The 19,091-nt window shown below is 31.5% G+C and overlaps 1 protein-coding gene across 1 annotated transcript; it reads right to left on the reverse strand.

The window, feature by feature from the left end:
• Positions 1-2,996: 2,996 nt before the first annotated feature.
• Positions 2,997-5,361, reverse strand: LOC111371679 (cysteine-rich repeat secretory protein 3-like). Its single transcript, XM_022993803.1, has 3 exons — positions 4,339-5,361; positions 3,523-3,636; positions 2,997-3,421 (listed from the first exon to the last, which is right to left on the reverse strand). The coding sequence occupies exons 1-3, from the start codon at positions 5,114-5,116 to the stop codon at positions 3,414-3,416; spliced, it is 900 nt and encodes a 299-aa protein (XP_022849571.1). The 5' UTR covers positions 5,117-5,361; the 3' UTR covers positions 2,997-3,413.
• Positions 5,362-19,091: the final 13,730 nt, after the last annotated feature.

The raw sequence follows: 19,091 nt of genomic DNA on the forward strand, positions 1-19,091 counted from the left end.
ATATCTCTATTTGTTGGTTTTGGCAATGGTGCCAACTCCGAATCAAGGATGTAGAAAATCTTCAATGCCATAAGAAGGAACTTCAATTTGTCTTGCCATCTAATAAAATTTGTTCCGTCGAATCGATCCAAGTGAACAAGACCTTGATTCATAAGTTTGATGGTAGCCATGATAGTTTCGTTCTCCAAAGAAAACTTCAGTTTTGAGATTGTTTGGAAGACTTGATCCTAACTAGGAAATGAAGAAAAGAAACAAAAGAAAAGAGAAACATTGAAAATTGACTTGAATGCATAATCGCTATTCCCAAACTAAATTTACCTCCACTAGGATTGTTTTTGATATTTAAAAGGATTCATGACAAATAATTTGTAAGATTTAACAAGTCTTAGAAGAAGAATAACACCAGGTACTTGTGTTTTCTATTTAAAACTTGAAGAATAGTTTGAAAAGATGAATATGTTAAAAGACTTTCGTAAAACTCTCTATGAATGCAATGATTTCAATTGGTGGCGGTGTAATAATTGTGTAGAGGAATGAAATCTATCTCGTATATATAGATTCTCGATCATACAATACAAAAAGGCATCTTAGGTTCATGAAAAGATGCATTTTTCATGAAAGTGTGTCAGGTAACAAACCAGAAATTTCAAACCCAACTGTTAAAAAATTGGTCTGCACAATTGTCCAGTACAAAATTGGGCAATCCCCTAGAACAATGTTTTGACCTATAGTTATTGAAAGCAACGTTACGTATTCACCCGGCCAAAATGCCAGCTCTTCCATTTTTTTCTTCTCATTTTGTTTTTGATATTTTCGTATTTACTCTACATACCGATATGGTTGTATTATCATTTCAACATACCAATCATTATAAATTGAATGCCAAATTATAACAAAAATTGTATCGTAGATAGTGCCAAGTTTAGTTGTTATTTACAACGAGATAGCAATAATTAATTATGCTCAATTAGTACCGTTGTAGTTACAGCCACCGGGACTGTGGTCGGTGGCCTCATCATTTATTTTCATTCGTTCAAATCTTCTGACATCATGAGAAAATAATTTTAAAAAAAATAAACACCAATATAAAATAGTTTGCTCCCGATCAAGAAAGTAAATGCAATGCATATGGTTGGCAAAACCTACCAAATCAAGGATTCTCATAACAAGATCTAGTTGCAGAGGAAAGGGGCTTTTCTCCAGTTTTTATTTTATTTTTTAACCCCAAGGCCATGTGTTTGAGGCATAAAATATTTATCATCTTTAAACAACAGCAAATAGGATTAAAATAACAGATACTTCATGGATGGTCGAGTTGGTGAAATAGGTGAACGCGAAAGGCTTTGATCACGAGTTCGACCCCCTACCAACACTTTCTCTGTCAAGTTTGTCGTACAGGGTTTATCTAGTGCGATTTACCTGACTGATGTAGTTTGTAGACTATTGCGTCAGCTCAAGAGTTTACCCAGTGCGCACCCGTAGGGTAACGACTGTAGGTTCCCCCTTAAAATAAAATAAAATAAAAACCTTCATGGAATGTAAGAAATTCATACTCTCAACACTAGGGAAAGGTGAATATAAACATGCATTGGATAGGAAGATGTAATCCGGATGAACAAACGAAGAACATAACAAGAAATGTGTCATGAAGTGTAAAAATGACTTCTTGTCAAAACGTAAAACAGCTTCAGCCCCGAACCCCAGACGACCCAAAGCAAGGGGCCTAGAGCCTGAGAAGATACATCGAATTATGTTGTCGAGCATATTTACTCACTTTGTGCACGTTTTGTACACTAAACTAGTCAGGACTAAAGAAAAGAGATGCGCGAAATGTTTCTCCTTTATTCTGTATAATCTAGCAATCCATCAATATTTTAGACAAACTTAGTTAAAACTGAAAGATCACAGGAATATCAGTTTGATGCAGCTGAAACCGATTTATAATATCAGTAATAGCCAAATTTCAAACCAATGATACTGCAAAAGATGGGGTTCGGCAATAATTTGGCAGATAATCAAGTTCATTAAGCAAAGATAACAATAGCAATCTACTCTTTCAATACCAAACTTTTTCAAGATTTTCCACAAAAAGAAGGCTTCCATAATTTTTAATTAAGTTTACACTTCACGCAGTTAATTCCGGCATAGAGTTGGAATTTCCAAGAAGCAAAGTCAACAATAGCTAAAGCACATCTATTCCAAACCAAATATGCAAACAAACACAGTGACTTCCCTTTTTTTTCCTATATTTATTATTTTTTTTCAATTTTCTTTATTTGTTTGTGAGTCGTAAATATTCTCAACAGGGAAAATTCTCAACCAGCTGCGAATAATCAGGTTTCTATTTGACTCCAAACTAATATAGCATGCCTTTTATTTTTCTCAATTTCAATAAAAACACTCAAAAGAAAACTATAATAGCGTGACATTATGTGTGTGTGTGTGTGTATATCTATATTTATAACTTCGCACAAAAGAACGGAGATAGGTACACAACAACAATAAAGCCAATGACGAACTTAGCCTTGTTTACATGAATCAGTTCTTTCCACTTCGTTCAATTCAGGACACCCTAACACAATGTGAACGATGATTTTACCTAGACTTGGGATCATATAAGAAAAGGGTAGGCGGAGTTTTCAATAAAAGAATCGATGACGAAAGAAATCGCAATCTTGCACCAGACAAATGAAGTTTTACAACCAGGAAACAGCATGATTGACACTGTTTGACCCTTTTATGAAAAGTGCTATGTGTACAGAGGATTCGTAGAGATTACATTATAACAGGGATCCCTGGCAATTTCTCATTGGTTATTGGGCAAAAAAAAAAAAAGAAAAAAGAAGCAAAACTAGCCATACAGGCCAGCACAGCTTAATCCTCCTATTATTTAGATCTCCCAACGTTTGACCAACTAAAAACTAAACACAAAAAAACATAAACTGCATTCATCGATAGACAGAGAGAGAAACTTTTCTCTAAAAAGCATAAAAGCCTTGAAGAAATCTAGGTCAATTATTCTATACAATGAAGTAAAGGTACAGACATGCACATGGCAATTGGGAAAAATGCCAAAGTCATAAGCACAATTTCCGAATTCATTTTTTTTTCTTTTATTTTTTGGCAATTGAAAATCATACATTCTTGTATTAGGCACCAAAATTTTCTTGAACAACATTTCTTGCCAAAAACTCTTTCTAATGCCACAAAATTTTCTGGTCTTTGAATACAAAATATGACGTTTTTAAAACAAAAATGCTACACAGGCTAAGAAAAAGTACTGGTTTCTCCTTTTTCTTTTCACATTACTTGGAATTAAAGCTTACAATGTTTTCCCAGTTTCTGTTGAATTTCAATAAGGAAATCCTCAAGTTTAAGAACTACATTCGACTCGCAAATTCACATGTTCCACCTCAATAATCTGCAAAAATGACAGATTATAATATAAAAACATGAGAATAACAAAATATAGTTCAGGAGGAAAAAAAACACTTGTGAAATACTTTTGCAATATTTTCTTACCATCATGTTTCTTGATTAAATTTCTTGCAAACAGCAAGAAAATAACTAAAAACCCCACTCCTGCTGCCCCTCCTAATATTATAGCCACTGTCTTCCCTATATTCTGCCCTGATCCTATAATAAATTAAATCAAAAAAATTTATATTAACATAAGGGGAAATTAAAATATACACAAAAATTAGGTGTCAAAATTGAAAACTCCAGTTTCTTAACATTTCTGGAAAAATACTCTCAGAAAATAACAATCCCTATAATTTTCAGGTATTTAAAACAAACTCAAAGAGTTGCAATAACTCTTCGAAAATGAAAAGTTACAACTGCGCATATTTTCCAATGAAATGTTAAAAAAAAAATTAAAAAAATCAGATTTTCAAACTTCTAATCTCTAGAACAGAGCATAGCCAAATTTCCTCTTAATATAGCCCCCTGTTTGAGAATAGATTTTGCAAAATGCAGTTTTTCCAAAAGAATGTATGATTAAAAAGTATGGAAAATTTTTAAAATTTACATGTAAAATTATTTAATGGAGAGAATATGTGATTAAAAATGAATTTTAGAGAATGAGTTTACTTTGAATACCTTGGACCACTAGAGATAAGGCCCGCAAACCAAAGCTAGACAAACATCTTATAGCATACATTTTTGTATTGTTGCCACATATAATATAAAGGATACAGCTAAGAAATCAAAGTTATTCAAAATCCACATTTTTGTGGTAGAATTAAGAGCCCAAGAATTATGCTGATCCAGCTAGACCATAATGTAATTGGTATGTAGATAAATTAAGAACTTAAAGAAAGAAAGGCAAAATTATACCTGATGGAGAAGGAGAGGTATATGAAGAAGAAGAAGATGATCTTTCGGGAACCCCATTTCGATAATAGTTATAACTGATAAAGCACTTGTGAAGATAGATTTGGCCAGAAATGGAACTCCCACATTCAACCTGAGCTCTCTGAAGAGCATTTTTCACACACTCCACACAGTCAGAAGAGCCAACATCACCTTCACATTGACCCAACACATAAACTGACTCATAACTTGTGGTGTAAAATCCATTAGCATTTCCAATTCCATTTGCCAGTGAAGAAAATGCACTGTCCCTTTTTTCCTCATATCCGGCCCCTCCAACATTTTTTCCACTGCAAGTCTTGTACAGCATTTCCATCCCGGAAATTTGAGAAAACCCTGCAACCTCATAGAGCATGTAGCACCCAGAAAGCTGAAGTCTCGCTGCAATAGGCTTGCCACAGAGTTTATCTATGAGTATAGGCAACCTGCTTACACAATTATAGCAGTCAACATTTGACAGGTCCCCTCTGCATTGAAAAAGGCCATTAATGGTGGTTTGGCCACTGCCAGTGGTGGTTTTGAAGAACTTGGCCTTGGAGGATTGTGCAATGAGGGTGCCAAAAAGGGCAGAGAGTGCTTGTGAGTAAACCCCTGTTGGATCTGCTAAATCCTGCTTGGCGCAACCCTTGTACACTAAGCTGGTGAAGTCAGGTGCAGATTGGGATACTGGAGTGAGCTCAAGAATGGTTAAAACGAGTAGCAAAACAGGAACAAAATACAAAGTATTTCTGGGGAAACCCATTGGATTGGTGGATTCTTGATAAATCAAATCATTTTTTTTCCTTCTCCAATTTCTTCTGACAGAAGACCAAAGATAAGATTTTTGGTTGCTCTAGGAGATGGGTTTTAATTAAGAATGAGTAGAGATTAAAAAGTTGGCTCAGATTTCTTGTTTTCTGTATCTTTTTCACTCAAATGGAAAAAAGGAGGCTGGGATTTGTTCTTGTAGTAGTGCTTGGGACTCTTTTCTTTTTGAAAGGCCTACTGTTACTTGTCCATCTTTGGACGTGGAGTTAATTGTTACAATGGTCATTGAACTTAGGTTCATATATTTTATTGGTCATTGAAGTATAAAATATCGAGTTTTGATAATTGAACTAAGGTTAATATCTTTGATTGTTTATTGAACTTAAGTCCATATTTTCGATTTCTCACTGAAATTTAAAATGTCGAGTTTTGACCACTGAATTTTGAAAAATATTGTACATTACCTACTGAACTTTGAAATATGTCGTACGTTACTCACTAGCACAATTGTTGAACTTTGAAAATATCGAATTTACAGTGAGTAATATATGACGTTTTTCAAAGTTCAATGAGTAATGTATAACGTTTTTCAAATTTCAGTGATCAAAATTCGACATTTTAAATTTTAATGAGCAATCGAAGACATGAATTTAAGTTCAGTTACCAAAACTCGACATTTGAAACTCAATGATTAATTAAAGACATGAACCTAAATCCAATCATCATTGGAACAATTAACTCTTTGATGTGCAAAAGAAAGATGAGATGGGGTGGCGTGGGGTACCTCTTAACGTGATAACAGTGATAAAATAGTCTTTTTATATTCCAATAATGTACTACTGATTTTTCTTTTAAATAAAAAATTATTTTTCATTTGTCTTCTTGTGTTTGAATCCCATTTTTACAAAAAAAAAAATAAAAAAAAAAAAAATATATATATATATATTTATTTATTTATTTTAAAATAGCAGAATGATGAGAAATGTATTATTGAAAAATAAGAAAAAAAATTTATATACTTGTAATATTATTTTAATGAAAAATGTATGATTGAAAAGAAGAGAGAGAAAAAATGTATTTTGAAAAAAATGGGTATCAAACAAATCTTAAGTTTATAATTACTATTTATAATTTATTTTTTTCCTAATTTTCTTTTTGAAAAAAAATAAACTGTTTAAATTTTATTAAAAAAAATAATTTTTAACCTCTCTGTAAAGAGTGGCGTCATTTTAATCATTTTCATCAATTTTGATTTCTCATTAAAAACGCAGAAAATTAGTATTGATCTAAAATATATACTATAATATGGAACTAAAAAACAAGGCAGCCCATGTTTGAGCTCCATTCTTTAAAAAATTATTTTTCATTTTCAATTACATATTATTCTAATAAAATTATTTTATATCATTTTCAATCATATTTTCTTATAATAAAATAATGGGTAACTAGCACTAAACGTCCCCACCTTTCGATATTTTTGTGAAAAATATCCCTATCTTTCGTTTTTTGACGAATTACACCATCACCTTTACATTTTTTTGAGCAAAACGTTCTTCTGTCAACTCCCCGTTAAAATGATCAGTTAAATCAAAGGGTAATTAGCACAAAAAGTTCATACCTTTCAATATTATTGTATAAAACGTCCATACCATTCATTTTTTTGGCATAATTAGCACAAAAGGTCTCTACCTTTCAATGTTATTGTGCAAAACATCATTACCTTTCATTTTTTAGCACTTCCACCCCTATCTTTCACCTTTCATTGAGCAAAAGGTTATTTTCATCCATTTTTTCAATAAAATGACGATTTTACCCTCCTATTCAAATAAAAAAAAAGGAGAAAAGATGAATAACCAACAGCATTAATAGTCCTTAAATTTTTAAAAAATTACAAAGAAATTATAAATTCTCAACTACCACCACTTTCACAACTTATCAAGCTGCCAACTATAAATCCACATAACACCACGTTTCGGCCATCATGCCCACCGGACTCCACACCGTAAATGTGGTTGTTTCGGACAGATTGGTGACTAATACTATGGAGGAGGATATTGGGTAGAGTGAGGCGAGACTAATAGTGGTGGAGTCCGATAGGTGTTGTGGTCGAAAGGTGGTGCTATATGGATCTATAGGTGGTGGCTTGATGGGGTTGTGAAAGTGGCGTTAGTAGAGAATTTAGGACTTATCTATGATGTTTTGAAAGATTTAAGATTATGATTGCAATTAATTAATTATTTTTCTTTTATTTTATTTTTGTTTTATTTGAATAGGAGGGTAAAATCGTCATTTTATTGAAAAAAATGGATAAAAAGGACCTTTTGCGCAATAAAAGGTAAAAGGTGGGGTGAAAATGATAAAAATGAAAGGTAGGGACGTTTTGCATAATAACATTGAAAGTTAAGGACATTTTGTGCTAATTATGCTAAAAAATAAAAGGTATGAACGTTTTGCACAATAATATTGAAATGTAGGGACCTTTTGTACTAATTACCATTTTTATTTAACGGAGCATTTTAATAGGGAGTTGACAGAATGATGTTTTGCGCAAAAAAATGTAAAGGTGAGTGTGTAATCCACCAAAAAACGAAAGGTAAGGACCTTTTTCACAAAAACATTGAAAGGTATGGATATTTTGTGCTAATTACCCTAAAATAATTTTAGACGTAATCTATAAAGTTTAATGTCATTTTTTGCATATTTATTGTAATGATAATATTACTTTCTTTCTTTTTTTTTTTTTTTTAATTTTCATATAGTGTTAATGTAAATAGCATAAAAAATATATAAATATAGAAAAATGCTATCAAATCTAACAATATGAAATATTTAATGAGCTTTCAATTAGTTTGTTTAATATAATAATAATAATATTACTTTAATTTTTAACATTAATATAGTATACATGTAACAGTACCTCAAAAAAAAAAACACGCACACACACGCACGCACACACACACAATGGAGGAAAAATATCAAATCTAGTAACATCAAATATTTAATGAATTTTCAGTTAGCTTGATTAAATTATTATAAAATATTTATTCATTTTACCTTATTAATTATTGATTTTTAACTTTTATAGATATTTATAATGGGTTTTAACTTAAGAAATTCTTGTCTAATCAAAAAGGTTAATTAGCACAAAACGTCCCTACCTTTCGATGTTTTTTTTATAGAAAAGGTCCCTTACATTTCGTTCTTTAGCGGATTACACCCTCACCTTTACCTTTTTTTGCGCAAAATGTTCTTCTGTCAACTCTCCGTTAAAATGCTCCGTTAAATCAAAGAGTATTTAGCATAAAAGGTCCCTACCTTTCAATATTATTGTGCAAAACGTTCCCACCTTTCATTTTTTTAGCATTTTCACCCCTACCTTTCGTCTTTCATTGCGCAAAAAGTCATTTTCATCTATTTTTTCAATAAAATGACGATTTTATCCTCCTATTCAAATAAAAAAGGAGAAAAGATGAATTATCAATTGTAATCATAGTCCTTAAATTTTTAAAAAATTACAAAGAAATCATAAATTCTCAACCACCGCCATTTTCACAATCTATCAAGCTGCTAACTATAAATCCACATAACACCACCTTTTGGCCACCATGCCCACTGGACTCCATCACTGTAAATGTGGTTGTTTCGAACAGATTGGTGACCAATACTATGGAAGAGAATATTGGGGAGAGTGAGGCGAGGCTGGTAGTGGTAGAGTTCGATAGGTGTTGTGGCCGAAAGGTGGTGCTATATGGATCTATAGGTGGTGGCTTGACGGAGTTGTGAAAGTGGCGGTAGTAGAGAATTTAGGACTTATCTATGATGTTTTGAAATATTTAAGACTATGATTACAATTAATTAATTATTTTTCTTTTCTTTTCTTTTTGTTTTATTTGAATAGGAGAGTAAAATCGTCATTTTATTGAAAAAATGGATAAAAAGGATCTTTTGCGCAGTAAAAGGTAAAAGGTGGGGTAAAATGCTAAAAATGAAAGTAGGGACGTTTTGTACAGTAACATTGAAAGATAGGGACATTTTGTGCTAATTATGCTAAAAAATAAAAGATAGGGACGTTTTGCAAAATAATATTAAAAGGTAGAGACATTTTGTGCTAATTACCCATTTTATTTAATAGAGCATTTTAATGGGGAGTTGACATAATGATATTTTGTGCAAAAAAAAAAAAAAAAAGGTAAATGGAAGGGTGTAATCTGTCAAAAAAATGAAAGGTAGGGACATTTTCCACAAAAACATTGAAAAGTAGGGACGTTTTGTACTAATTACCCAATGCAAAAAATGAAAGGTAGGGATATTTTGCACAATAACATTGAAAAGTAGGGACTTTTTGTGCTAATTATGCTAAAAAATGAAAGGTATGGACGTTTTGCACAATAATATTGAAAGATAGGGACATTTTGTGCTAATTACCCTTTTTATTTAATGGAGCATTTTAACGGAGAGTTGACAGAAGGACGTTTTGCGCAAAAAAAAAAGTAACGGTGAGAGTATAATCCGCCAAAAAACAAAAGGTATGGACCTTTTCCACAAAAACATTGAAAGGTAAGAACGTTTTGTGCTAATTACTCATTCAAAAATACCAAAAATATATCTTAATAATTAATAAGAAAAAAAATTACATAATTTGACGACATCAAAATAACAATTTCAAAACAGTATGAATCGGTAAAATGAAAAATAAATATTTACCCTTTTTTGACCGTGGAGAATCTATTACTAAAATAAACTTCAAGAAAAATTTCTGAAATTTTTAAAAATGTAGAGGATATCTATGTAATTCTTATAAAACTAAAGTAATTTTCTCTTCAAGAAATAGGGTAAATATTCTCTAGCTAGGTTGGAAGTAGAGCTTTCTAGGGATGGGTTAGATGTGGGGTAAATAGAATCTAACTTTGGGGGAGCCCAAGTTTATAAAAGTTAAATCAAGATTTTCAATTTGAATATTTTATTAATATATTTTTTATCATCCAAAAGCTAATAAGACCTTGTAACACGAGCAACAAGAAAAAGGTAAGGTTCTTTTAATTTGGACAAGAAATCTTATTACACTCGTGACAATACTGTTACATTCAGTCACTACATGGATTGACTGGTGACAATACTGTTACATTCAGTCACTACATGGATTGACTGGTGACAATACTGTTACATTCAATCACTACATGGATTGTGTGAAGAAAAAGACGACAGCAATAAAATCAAAATTCAATTGAGTTGAGTCGAGAATACAGTCAAATGTCATCAAGTCTTATAATATGATTAGTTTCGATTTGGCTCCCATATTTTTTATAACTCATTTTTCATCAAGCATTTTACGGGATCCAATTATCAACGTTTTACGCACATACTTCAATAAACTTTTATTAAAATTTATTGAAATTTGATTTTTTTTTGAAGCAAAATCAAACAGGGGCTTACTCAAATGGAAAAATATCAATTTGAACGACAAGAAAGACGTCGAGTGTGAAAAGAAAATGTAATTAATGTTTAAAGAATAAATTGAATAAAAAATAATTTGACATATCTCAAGATGGTATGTTTTGACCTTAGAATTTTATTTAATTAGATCTAAAATATCTAGCACAAATTTTTCAAAGCGTGACATGTTCATCTCAAATGTGTAGTATAGGAGATGATCAAAAGGGCATTAGATCATCTCCAATCCAGCACCAAAATTTACACTATTTTTTTACCAAATCTTACACCAAACTAAAAATCATCTCCAACCCATTACACCAAAAGTTGTACCAAATGAACAGCGTTTAGTCATTTTCTTCATTTCTTTTATTTTTAACAATTTATATAGCTAAACAAATATTTATTTATTTGATTTACTACTACTTAAATTACTACATACGTAATTACATTTCGTTTACGAAAATATGAAATTGTTTAATATATTTTAAAAATGTAATACAATTAATAAAAATACAACAACTAAGAAAATATGAAATCGTGTTATTGAAAACAACGTAATACATTTCAAATCTCGAAATTATGGTACGGCAAAATCGACCTACTATTGTAGTTTCGTTTTAGTTTTAAATAAAAATGTATGTTTACATTTTAAAACTTTTTGAGTACATTTATTTTAATTCGTTAATCTTTTATTATTGATTATGCAATTAAAACTTATTACAAATGGTGATCATCATCAACAACAACAACAATAACAACAATAATTAACTACTTAACTATATGTATGATGTAAAATGACATAAATACCCTTCATATCAACTTGGTCATACATGAAAAAAAGAGCAAAATGGACTTTTATCACATTAGGTGCAAAATGGTGCAAGTGAACAGTGTGCCAAGTGAACAGCACCATTTTGCACCAAAATGGTGTAAGATTTGGTGTTGGGTTGGAGGGGTGTTTTTTATGAAAAATGGCGAAATTTGGTGGAATGGTGGAAGGGTTGGAGATGCCCTAAGAACACCATTTTGACAATATTATTTTGTACAAATTGAATGTCTAAAATAGTACGTCTCAATCAATTGATTGTTATATGCATTAATACAGAATATCCTTTGGTTTCTTAATCATCTGTAGTGTGATAATTATTCACGACTCCTTCCATGTTACAACTTAAAAAGCAATATAAATATTACTATCTTCTCCCATTTCAAGGTCACTTTCACAATATTAGTTTTTGTTTATTTCTTCTGTTGAAAGTTGAACCAAATTATATAATCAACTATTTAGATTAGTCTTCAAATAATTTGTGCCTTTCGCCTTGCATTTTGTGAAAAATAAAACATACTTCATATTTTAGAGAACATTTTGATATGTAAAATTGTGATAACAATGTAAGCATCGCCTATTGAACTCGCATATCATAAAATAATTTACGTCATATATTTTTTTCTACATTCTAAAACTCGTCTCTAAATATTCTCAGTGGACAATTTAATTCATACTTGCTGGAATGTGAACTCTATTTAGGTCTTTGTAGGTATTTTATTCGTTTGAGATCAATGTTACGAAATCTTCCCTCTTTGCCTTCAATTACATCTGAAAATGACTTGTAAACTTTATTATGACCGTCCCTCATTGGTTGTCCACGGATTCCATTATCAAGAAGTCACACCATCTCTGTAATAGGTAAATGCTTCTTTTTCTCCTGAAGTTGTCGGAATTATTCGTAATAAGATATTGGCAAAACTTCGTAAGAAAATCTCTCGAGAAATCTATGAAGATAGAATTAGGTCTCAACAAGCAAATCGGTGTTTTACTACCAATCACAAGTTTCATGTTGTTATACAGTATGAAATAATTTTGGATTATGTGAAAAAAAATATATATATTGAAATATGTAATTAAAAATGAATTTTCAGAAAAACGATTTTTAAGTAATGAATATCAAACGTTGATATTATAACCTAGTAAAAAAAAAAAAAAAAAAAAAAAAACTAAAAAAAAAATTTCTTTTTATTAAAAAAAAAAAAAAACTCGAACAAGAACTTCGTTTCATTAAACAAAGAACCAAAAATTATCAATGTGTGTACCCATATCGTTAAAAAAATTATTTTTAGGTTAAAAAGTAATGACCATTCATTTTTATCAATGGACATTATGGATGGCTTTGTATCTATGATAAATATTTTAGACAGCCCAATTTTCAAGCGAATACTTGAAATGGAAGTTTTATACTAAGCCCCCTCTCTGAGTTGACTAAAAAAATAAGTTTTTAGTAGATTTTGATACAAGTTATAAATCCCATTAACTATATGATTAAAATTAATTAATGATTTGACTTAAGTTTTTATAACTTTTTTTTTAGCTAAATCAAACACGAGCTAAATATGCTTATGCTTAAGAGTTATTTTCTATTAGCAAAAAAAATAATATTAAATAATTATGTTTGATAAAATTAAAAAGCTTAAAAATAACAAGGATTTCTTTTTAACGTTCGTAAAACATGCTCTTAACAAATTAATTTGTGATACGATTACAAGTCTGAATATCTTAATAGATAACTACATGCAATTGTTTAACATTGTATAATTTTATTTTATCATTGATGATAACATCTTTTGATATTGTATTTCAAAATAATCCCACAATCTAAAGTAAAATCTATCATCTAAAGAAGAATGATAAACAAAAACTTTTGTTGATAAAGATAATTGCTTAGAAGGAAATGAAGTATAACAAACTAAACCTTAATCCTTATAAATTTGAAATTGGTTATTAAATATTTGTCGTCTAGAGTTCATTTCATACGATTCAAGAGATCTTTAAGCTGGCTGTCAACGTACGGTGACATTCCCTCGTCTGCTATGATTTATAACTTACAATGAAAAACATAGGTAAATGAAATATGTAAGAGACAAAAATTNTACGGTGACATTCCCTCGTCTGCTATGATTTATAACTTACAATGAAAAACATAGGTAAATGAAATATGTAAGAGACAAAAATTTAGTAAAATGAGCGTTTTTGAGATTTATCAAGAGTTTAAACATTATGGTTATTTTTCATATTATCTGTACAAAATTTCTTCCTATACATTCTTCTAATATGTATCTATACAATTCATCTATAATGAAAAAAATTAAAATCTGGGGGTTTCTTTAACATAGCCAGAAAAGAAGAAACCAAACCAGGAAAGTAAAAAAGAGAGAATAAAGAAAGAGCAAAAGAAAAAGAAAAGTACGCATTAATAAAAGGCATAGTTACAAGAGAATATCAAGAGTCAACGCTCTTTTCTGTACTCCATGCATAGAAAAGAATCTAAGGTATACTTTTTCGTTTTTACATCTTTAAATTTTTGTATTTTTCCTTTTGGGTTTGTGGAATTATTTGTATAGGTACATACATGCACTGTATAGAATGATTATAGTAAATTAGAATTAGCTAGGGTCTTGTGTCTTTGTTGGAAACAGGACGAGATTATACGTATGGGCGAAACTAGGCACAGATTGGCCCGGACTACAGCTCGTTCTCATCCTAGCCCAGATCCACTTATATATATATAGCGTCAACCAGGCGTTAATCAAGCGGCAGCTCCGACTCCCATACCCTAGTTGCATGGCACCCCAATGTTGAGTTTCGGTAAAACATTCACTTCATCCCCACTTGCAGTGAAGATGAATTTGGATCACGAAACCCAACAAATCTCTACCTTAGTACAAATTTCACTGCAACGAACAAAACTCTTCAATAAGAACTAAACTAATTTATCTAACGAAAAAAGTCTCCATATCTTCCACTATATCCAACTAGAATAAATAAACCCAAGATTGCTCTGCAAAATTACATTGGTTTCCCAAAAATCATAATTGATTTAAAAAATTTTACTAGATAGGGCCTAAACACACTCTGAAGCAAAATCAACACTAAATGCTTTTGTAGGAGGCTCCTTGCTAGACTAAATACTTTCAAATACGCTTAAAGCATGCGTAACAAAATTAGCTTTCTCGTGCCTATCTTCACTAGGTTTGTCCCTAGCAATTGAATTTAATGGCACTGTAGGTGATGGTGATGAAGCAAAATTACCCATATCCTCTGAACTTAATTGAGCTATATTCTTCAACACGGACCCCAAACCAAGCCCGAACGGCACTGTACCAAACTAAATATCCACCACAATCCTAAACGTTTGTCTATCGTTCTTCAACGATTCTACACGAGCTTGCAAGATGTATGACTGGGACTTTTTTCGCCTCATCAATATAACTGGACACTTTTGTAAACCTTTAAAGCTCTACCTCTACCATAAACTCATACCCTTTTGAATCAAGAGTAGACAATGAGATTAGATTTTTATTTAAATCTGAAAATATGTCGAACGTGATCAAGTATTCTAAATATTGTGTGTTGTGTTTCGTGACCACGATAACCTTTGAAAATGTTTCATATATTGCAAACAAATTTTGATTGGGATATTTATGAAAAGCACAAGTTGAATTCTAAATCAAATCCTCATCAGGATTGGAATCACCGTCTGAAATAGCCAAGACATTTTCATCACTCAAATAGTCATTTGCGATATCAGCTTTACCTGAAAATATCTTATTGCCTTCCATTCTGAATTGCAGTGAACTTATCTTTATTCTGCAACTTGTTGCAATCCCTCATGATGTGTCATTTCGTCTAATAATAAAAATAAATTGATTACTGAAATTAGTCTTCAATCTACCTTTCCATGACAACCATGAGCAACAAGACCTTCTCCATCTCTAGCCTCCGATCCAAATAGATTCTTTATCTTCACATTTGAAAATAAAGCATCATATGTATCTTTAATGGTGAAAGTATCATGACCATACAAGTTCATGTCTCTAAATGATGTAAACAAAGCAGACAATGAACACAAAAAAATTAAGGCCTAATCTTTTATATCATACTTTACCTCTAAAGTCTCCAAATTTGCAATAATTTCTTTAAACACATCCAAGTGATCTTCCAACAATCTGTCTTCTATCATACAATGAGAATACAACATTTACTTGAAGTGCAATTTGCTCGTCGAACTCTTACTAATGCACAATTACTCAAACTTTAGCCCCAACATAGTTACCATTTTCTCCTTAAAACATCTTGAAGAATACGATTCAATAGATAAAGATGAACTGGTAAAATGCCTTCCGATCCGTCCATTGTTTCTCCTCCATCATCCAAGTTGTAGGCATCTTGTCAAATTCCAACAACGCATCATCCAAATTCATTTGACTAAGCAAAACTCACATCTTCACCCGCAACAAAGAGAATCTATTGCTGTGATCTAAAAGCAAAATGTCATACTTGATGATTGCCATCAAAATTAAAAAATCTCAAACAAATCAAACTAAACTCTTATACCACTTGTTGAAAATGGGACCATGTTATATGACACGATATGAAGTATTAATCGCAAAACAACAAGAACACAAGAAACACAAATTTTATTTGGTAGAGGAATTAAAGATTTTATTCAACTATAATGAAGAAAGAAATTATAACAATATTGTGTTACTACACAATTCTAACTTGTAGTAATGAATTAATTTGTAGAGAAGAGTCTACTATTTATAGGGGTACATTTCAAACCTTAATGATAGCACAAAAAATGGAAACTACATCAAAAATAGCATGAGAACAAGGAAATAAAGAAAAACCCGTCAAGCCTAATGTTCGAGTGGAAGCCGCGTGCCAGGCAAGCCTCGCAGCGTCAACCGGGCACTAATTAAGTCGCAGTTTTTGCGCCTCGACATTGGTTGTATGGCGCCTCAGCAGAGTTTCAATAAATCATTCACCTCCTCGTGAGCGACTAGGTAGCGTCGCAACACTTTTTTTTCCCTTGAACCCTATTTTGATCTTTTCAAGGCCCAATACACCAAATCATGCAAACCTAGAAGAATTTGGGTCACAAAATCCCACAGTTTCATCTAAATAAAGTTGAAAATCTTTAAGTGTTTGAGACAATTTAAAGAATTTAGATTTTGTCAATGCTCAAAATTTAAGGTCGCATGTACCCATCACTCGATCAATGACATTGAAGATGAAATAAGAATCTATATGGTTGTGGAGAACAACCATCAACTTATAATAAAATTGAGATGATTTTTTTGTAGTTTCACTTCTTTCTCTAAAAAAATGCCTACTTACACTTCTCAACCTATACTATTTCTTGAAAAGAAGATATAAGAAGCTTCTATGAAATTTTTTACTTTTATGTTTTTCTTCTCAGGGCTCATTTTTTCTTGTTGGGAGTGAAGTCTTTTGCAAGGAGGAAAAGAGAGAGCCATTACTTTCCAAAAAGTACTAAATGTTAATTCTTCCGACCACATGCAAGGCAATTTATGTACGAGTGAGGCTCACTTTCACCGAAGATAGGAAATCTCTATAAGCAAGAGAATATTTAATTTAATTTAGCAAACATAATCACAATCAAGCTATAAGGAAGATATCCTAAGAAGTTTATATCTCACAGTTGCAATTTTTTTATTTTTTTTAAGACAAGTTACCAAAACTTTAATCTATGGGTTCTATTAATTTAATTTATCATAATGGTAATTCAATTAAATAATAGATCTGCAATAAATTAAATACATCAATCAAAGTAAAGTATTTACATCCTAAAATCAATTGGACTTTAGCCCAGTGTCTATCATGATGTTTGATATGATGGTTTCAAGCATGTAATATGTAAACTTTTTTGTCAACACAACTAAGCTAAATTCTTTTGTCAACACAATTAAGCTAGATGTATATCGTTGGTTAATATCAAGGATGACATCCCCTAGGTGGAAATGATATGGGGCATTGATGGGATGTATTTGTTGAAAATCAATGGTATAGATTGCTACCACATGAAAGAATGTCAAACTTGATGTCAATCATAAAGTACATCTAGCATAATTACTGTCAACAATAAAGTTCCCTGTTAAAGTGAGAACATAATGTTGAATTTTAATTGTAATCATGCTAAAAATTAAGAATCACCAAATAATAAATTAATAAAACGAATTAATACATGCGGAAGCCTTGTTAATATGAATAATAGTTGTAATTGTAATAGCAGCCAGATCTTCCTCTCCTTATTCCTCACAAAGTATTAGCTATCAATGGGACAAGCTAAATAAAAATAATAATAGAGAGGAGAGGGGATCTAGCCTTTATATAGGAAATAATTGAGCCGTCCCATTACGACTATATTTCTAATTAGGGTTTATTTCCGACCCACATACTTAAAATTACCACATCATATTAATTACAACTCGTAAGGTGTAAAATGTCCAATTGATCACTTAATTAATTTGGCACAAACACAAATATCATTATGAGTCATACATCTAACCCGTAAAATTTGCAATCGAATGTGAGGCCCACATATGGAATTATTCCAACATTCTCCCACTTGGGTAAATATTTGATTGCTTTAACATAAGTTTTAACACCCGAGTTAGACTACATAGGTAGCCACAAAAGTATAGCTCCAATGATGACACCTTACATAACATGATCCGGTCCAACAAGAATATTAACACCGAACATGAAAGTCATTACACCAATTAAGCAATGTAAGACCATTCCACAGCTACAAATGTCAACGTCCTTATCGACATGGATCCCCATCCTCCAACTAATGTGGTAATATGTGGTATGAACTTAGCACCAAATGTGATAAAAAAATTGTGCTAATTCATAACGGTCTTTATAATACTTCGAATCAAAATGAAGTCACTTGTCTCTAAAAGAGACTCATCTTATATCTTTATATGTCATATCTCGATATCAAAATAATATTATAATAAAAAGATATAAGTCAAATGCATGCTCAAAATAGTTCATGAATAAGGGAAAAAATATTTTATTATCAGAAGGGGCTGTACCCGAAAATATATGGGTTGCCTACGTATCCCGCAAAGGGATCAAGTCCAAAATGTAGTTCTTTACATATATAATTCCCACCAACCAAAAATATCAAATGTTTCCACAATGCCCATATTAGCAACATGTGTCTTAAAGAATTTTGGAACTAGTCCCTTAGTCAAGGGATCTGCAATCACTGCCTATGTATTAATATGTTCTATTTTCGTCTGTCCTTCTTTGACTCTGTCTCTAGCAACCAAATATTTGATGTCAATGTGCTTTGACCCACCAAAACTTTTATTATTCTTTAAAAAGAACACTGCTGCACTGTTATCACAGTAGACGGTGATCAATCTTGAGATGGAATCAACAACTTTCAAGCCAGAGATGAAAATTTTTAACCAAACGGCTTGGACTGTAGCCTCATAACATGCCACGAATTTAGCTTGCATAGTAAAAGATGTCACTAGAGTCTTTTAGCACTTTTCCTAGAAATAGCACTACCAGCTAATGTAAAAATATAACCTGAGATTGATTTCAAATCATCTTAAATCCAGCAAAATCAGAATCTAAATATCCTACCATCTCAAGATGATTTGTACACTGGAATGTAAGCATATAACTTTCAGTTTTCTTCAAATATCTCATAACTTTC

Source organism: Olea europaea, chromosome 22 (assembly GCF_002742605.1).
Source record: "Olea europaea var. sylvestris chromosome 22, O_europaea_v1, whole genome shotgun sequence".
In the NCBI taxonomy this organism is placed as follows: Eukaryota; Viridiplantae; Streptophyta; class Magnoliopsida; order Lamiales; family Oleaceae; genus Olea; species Olea europaea.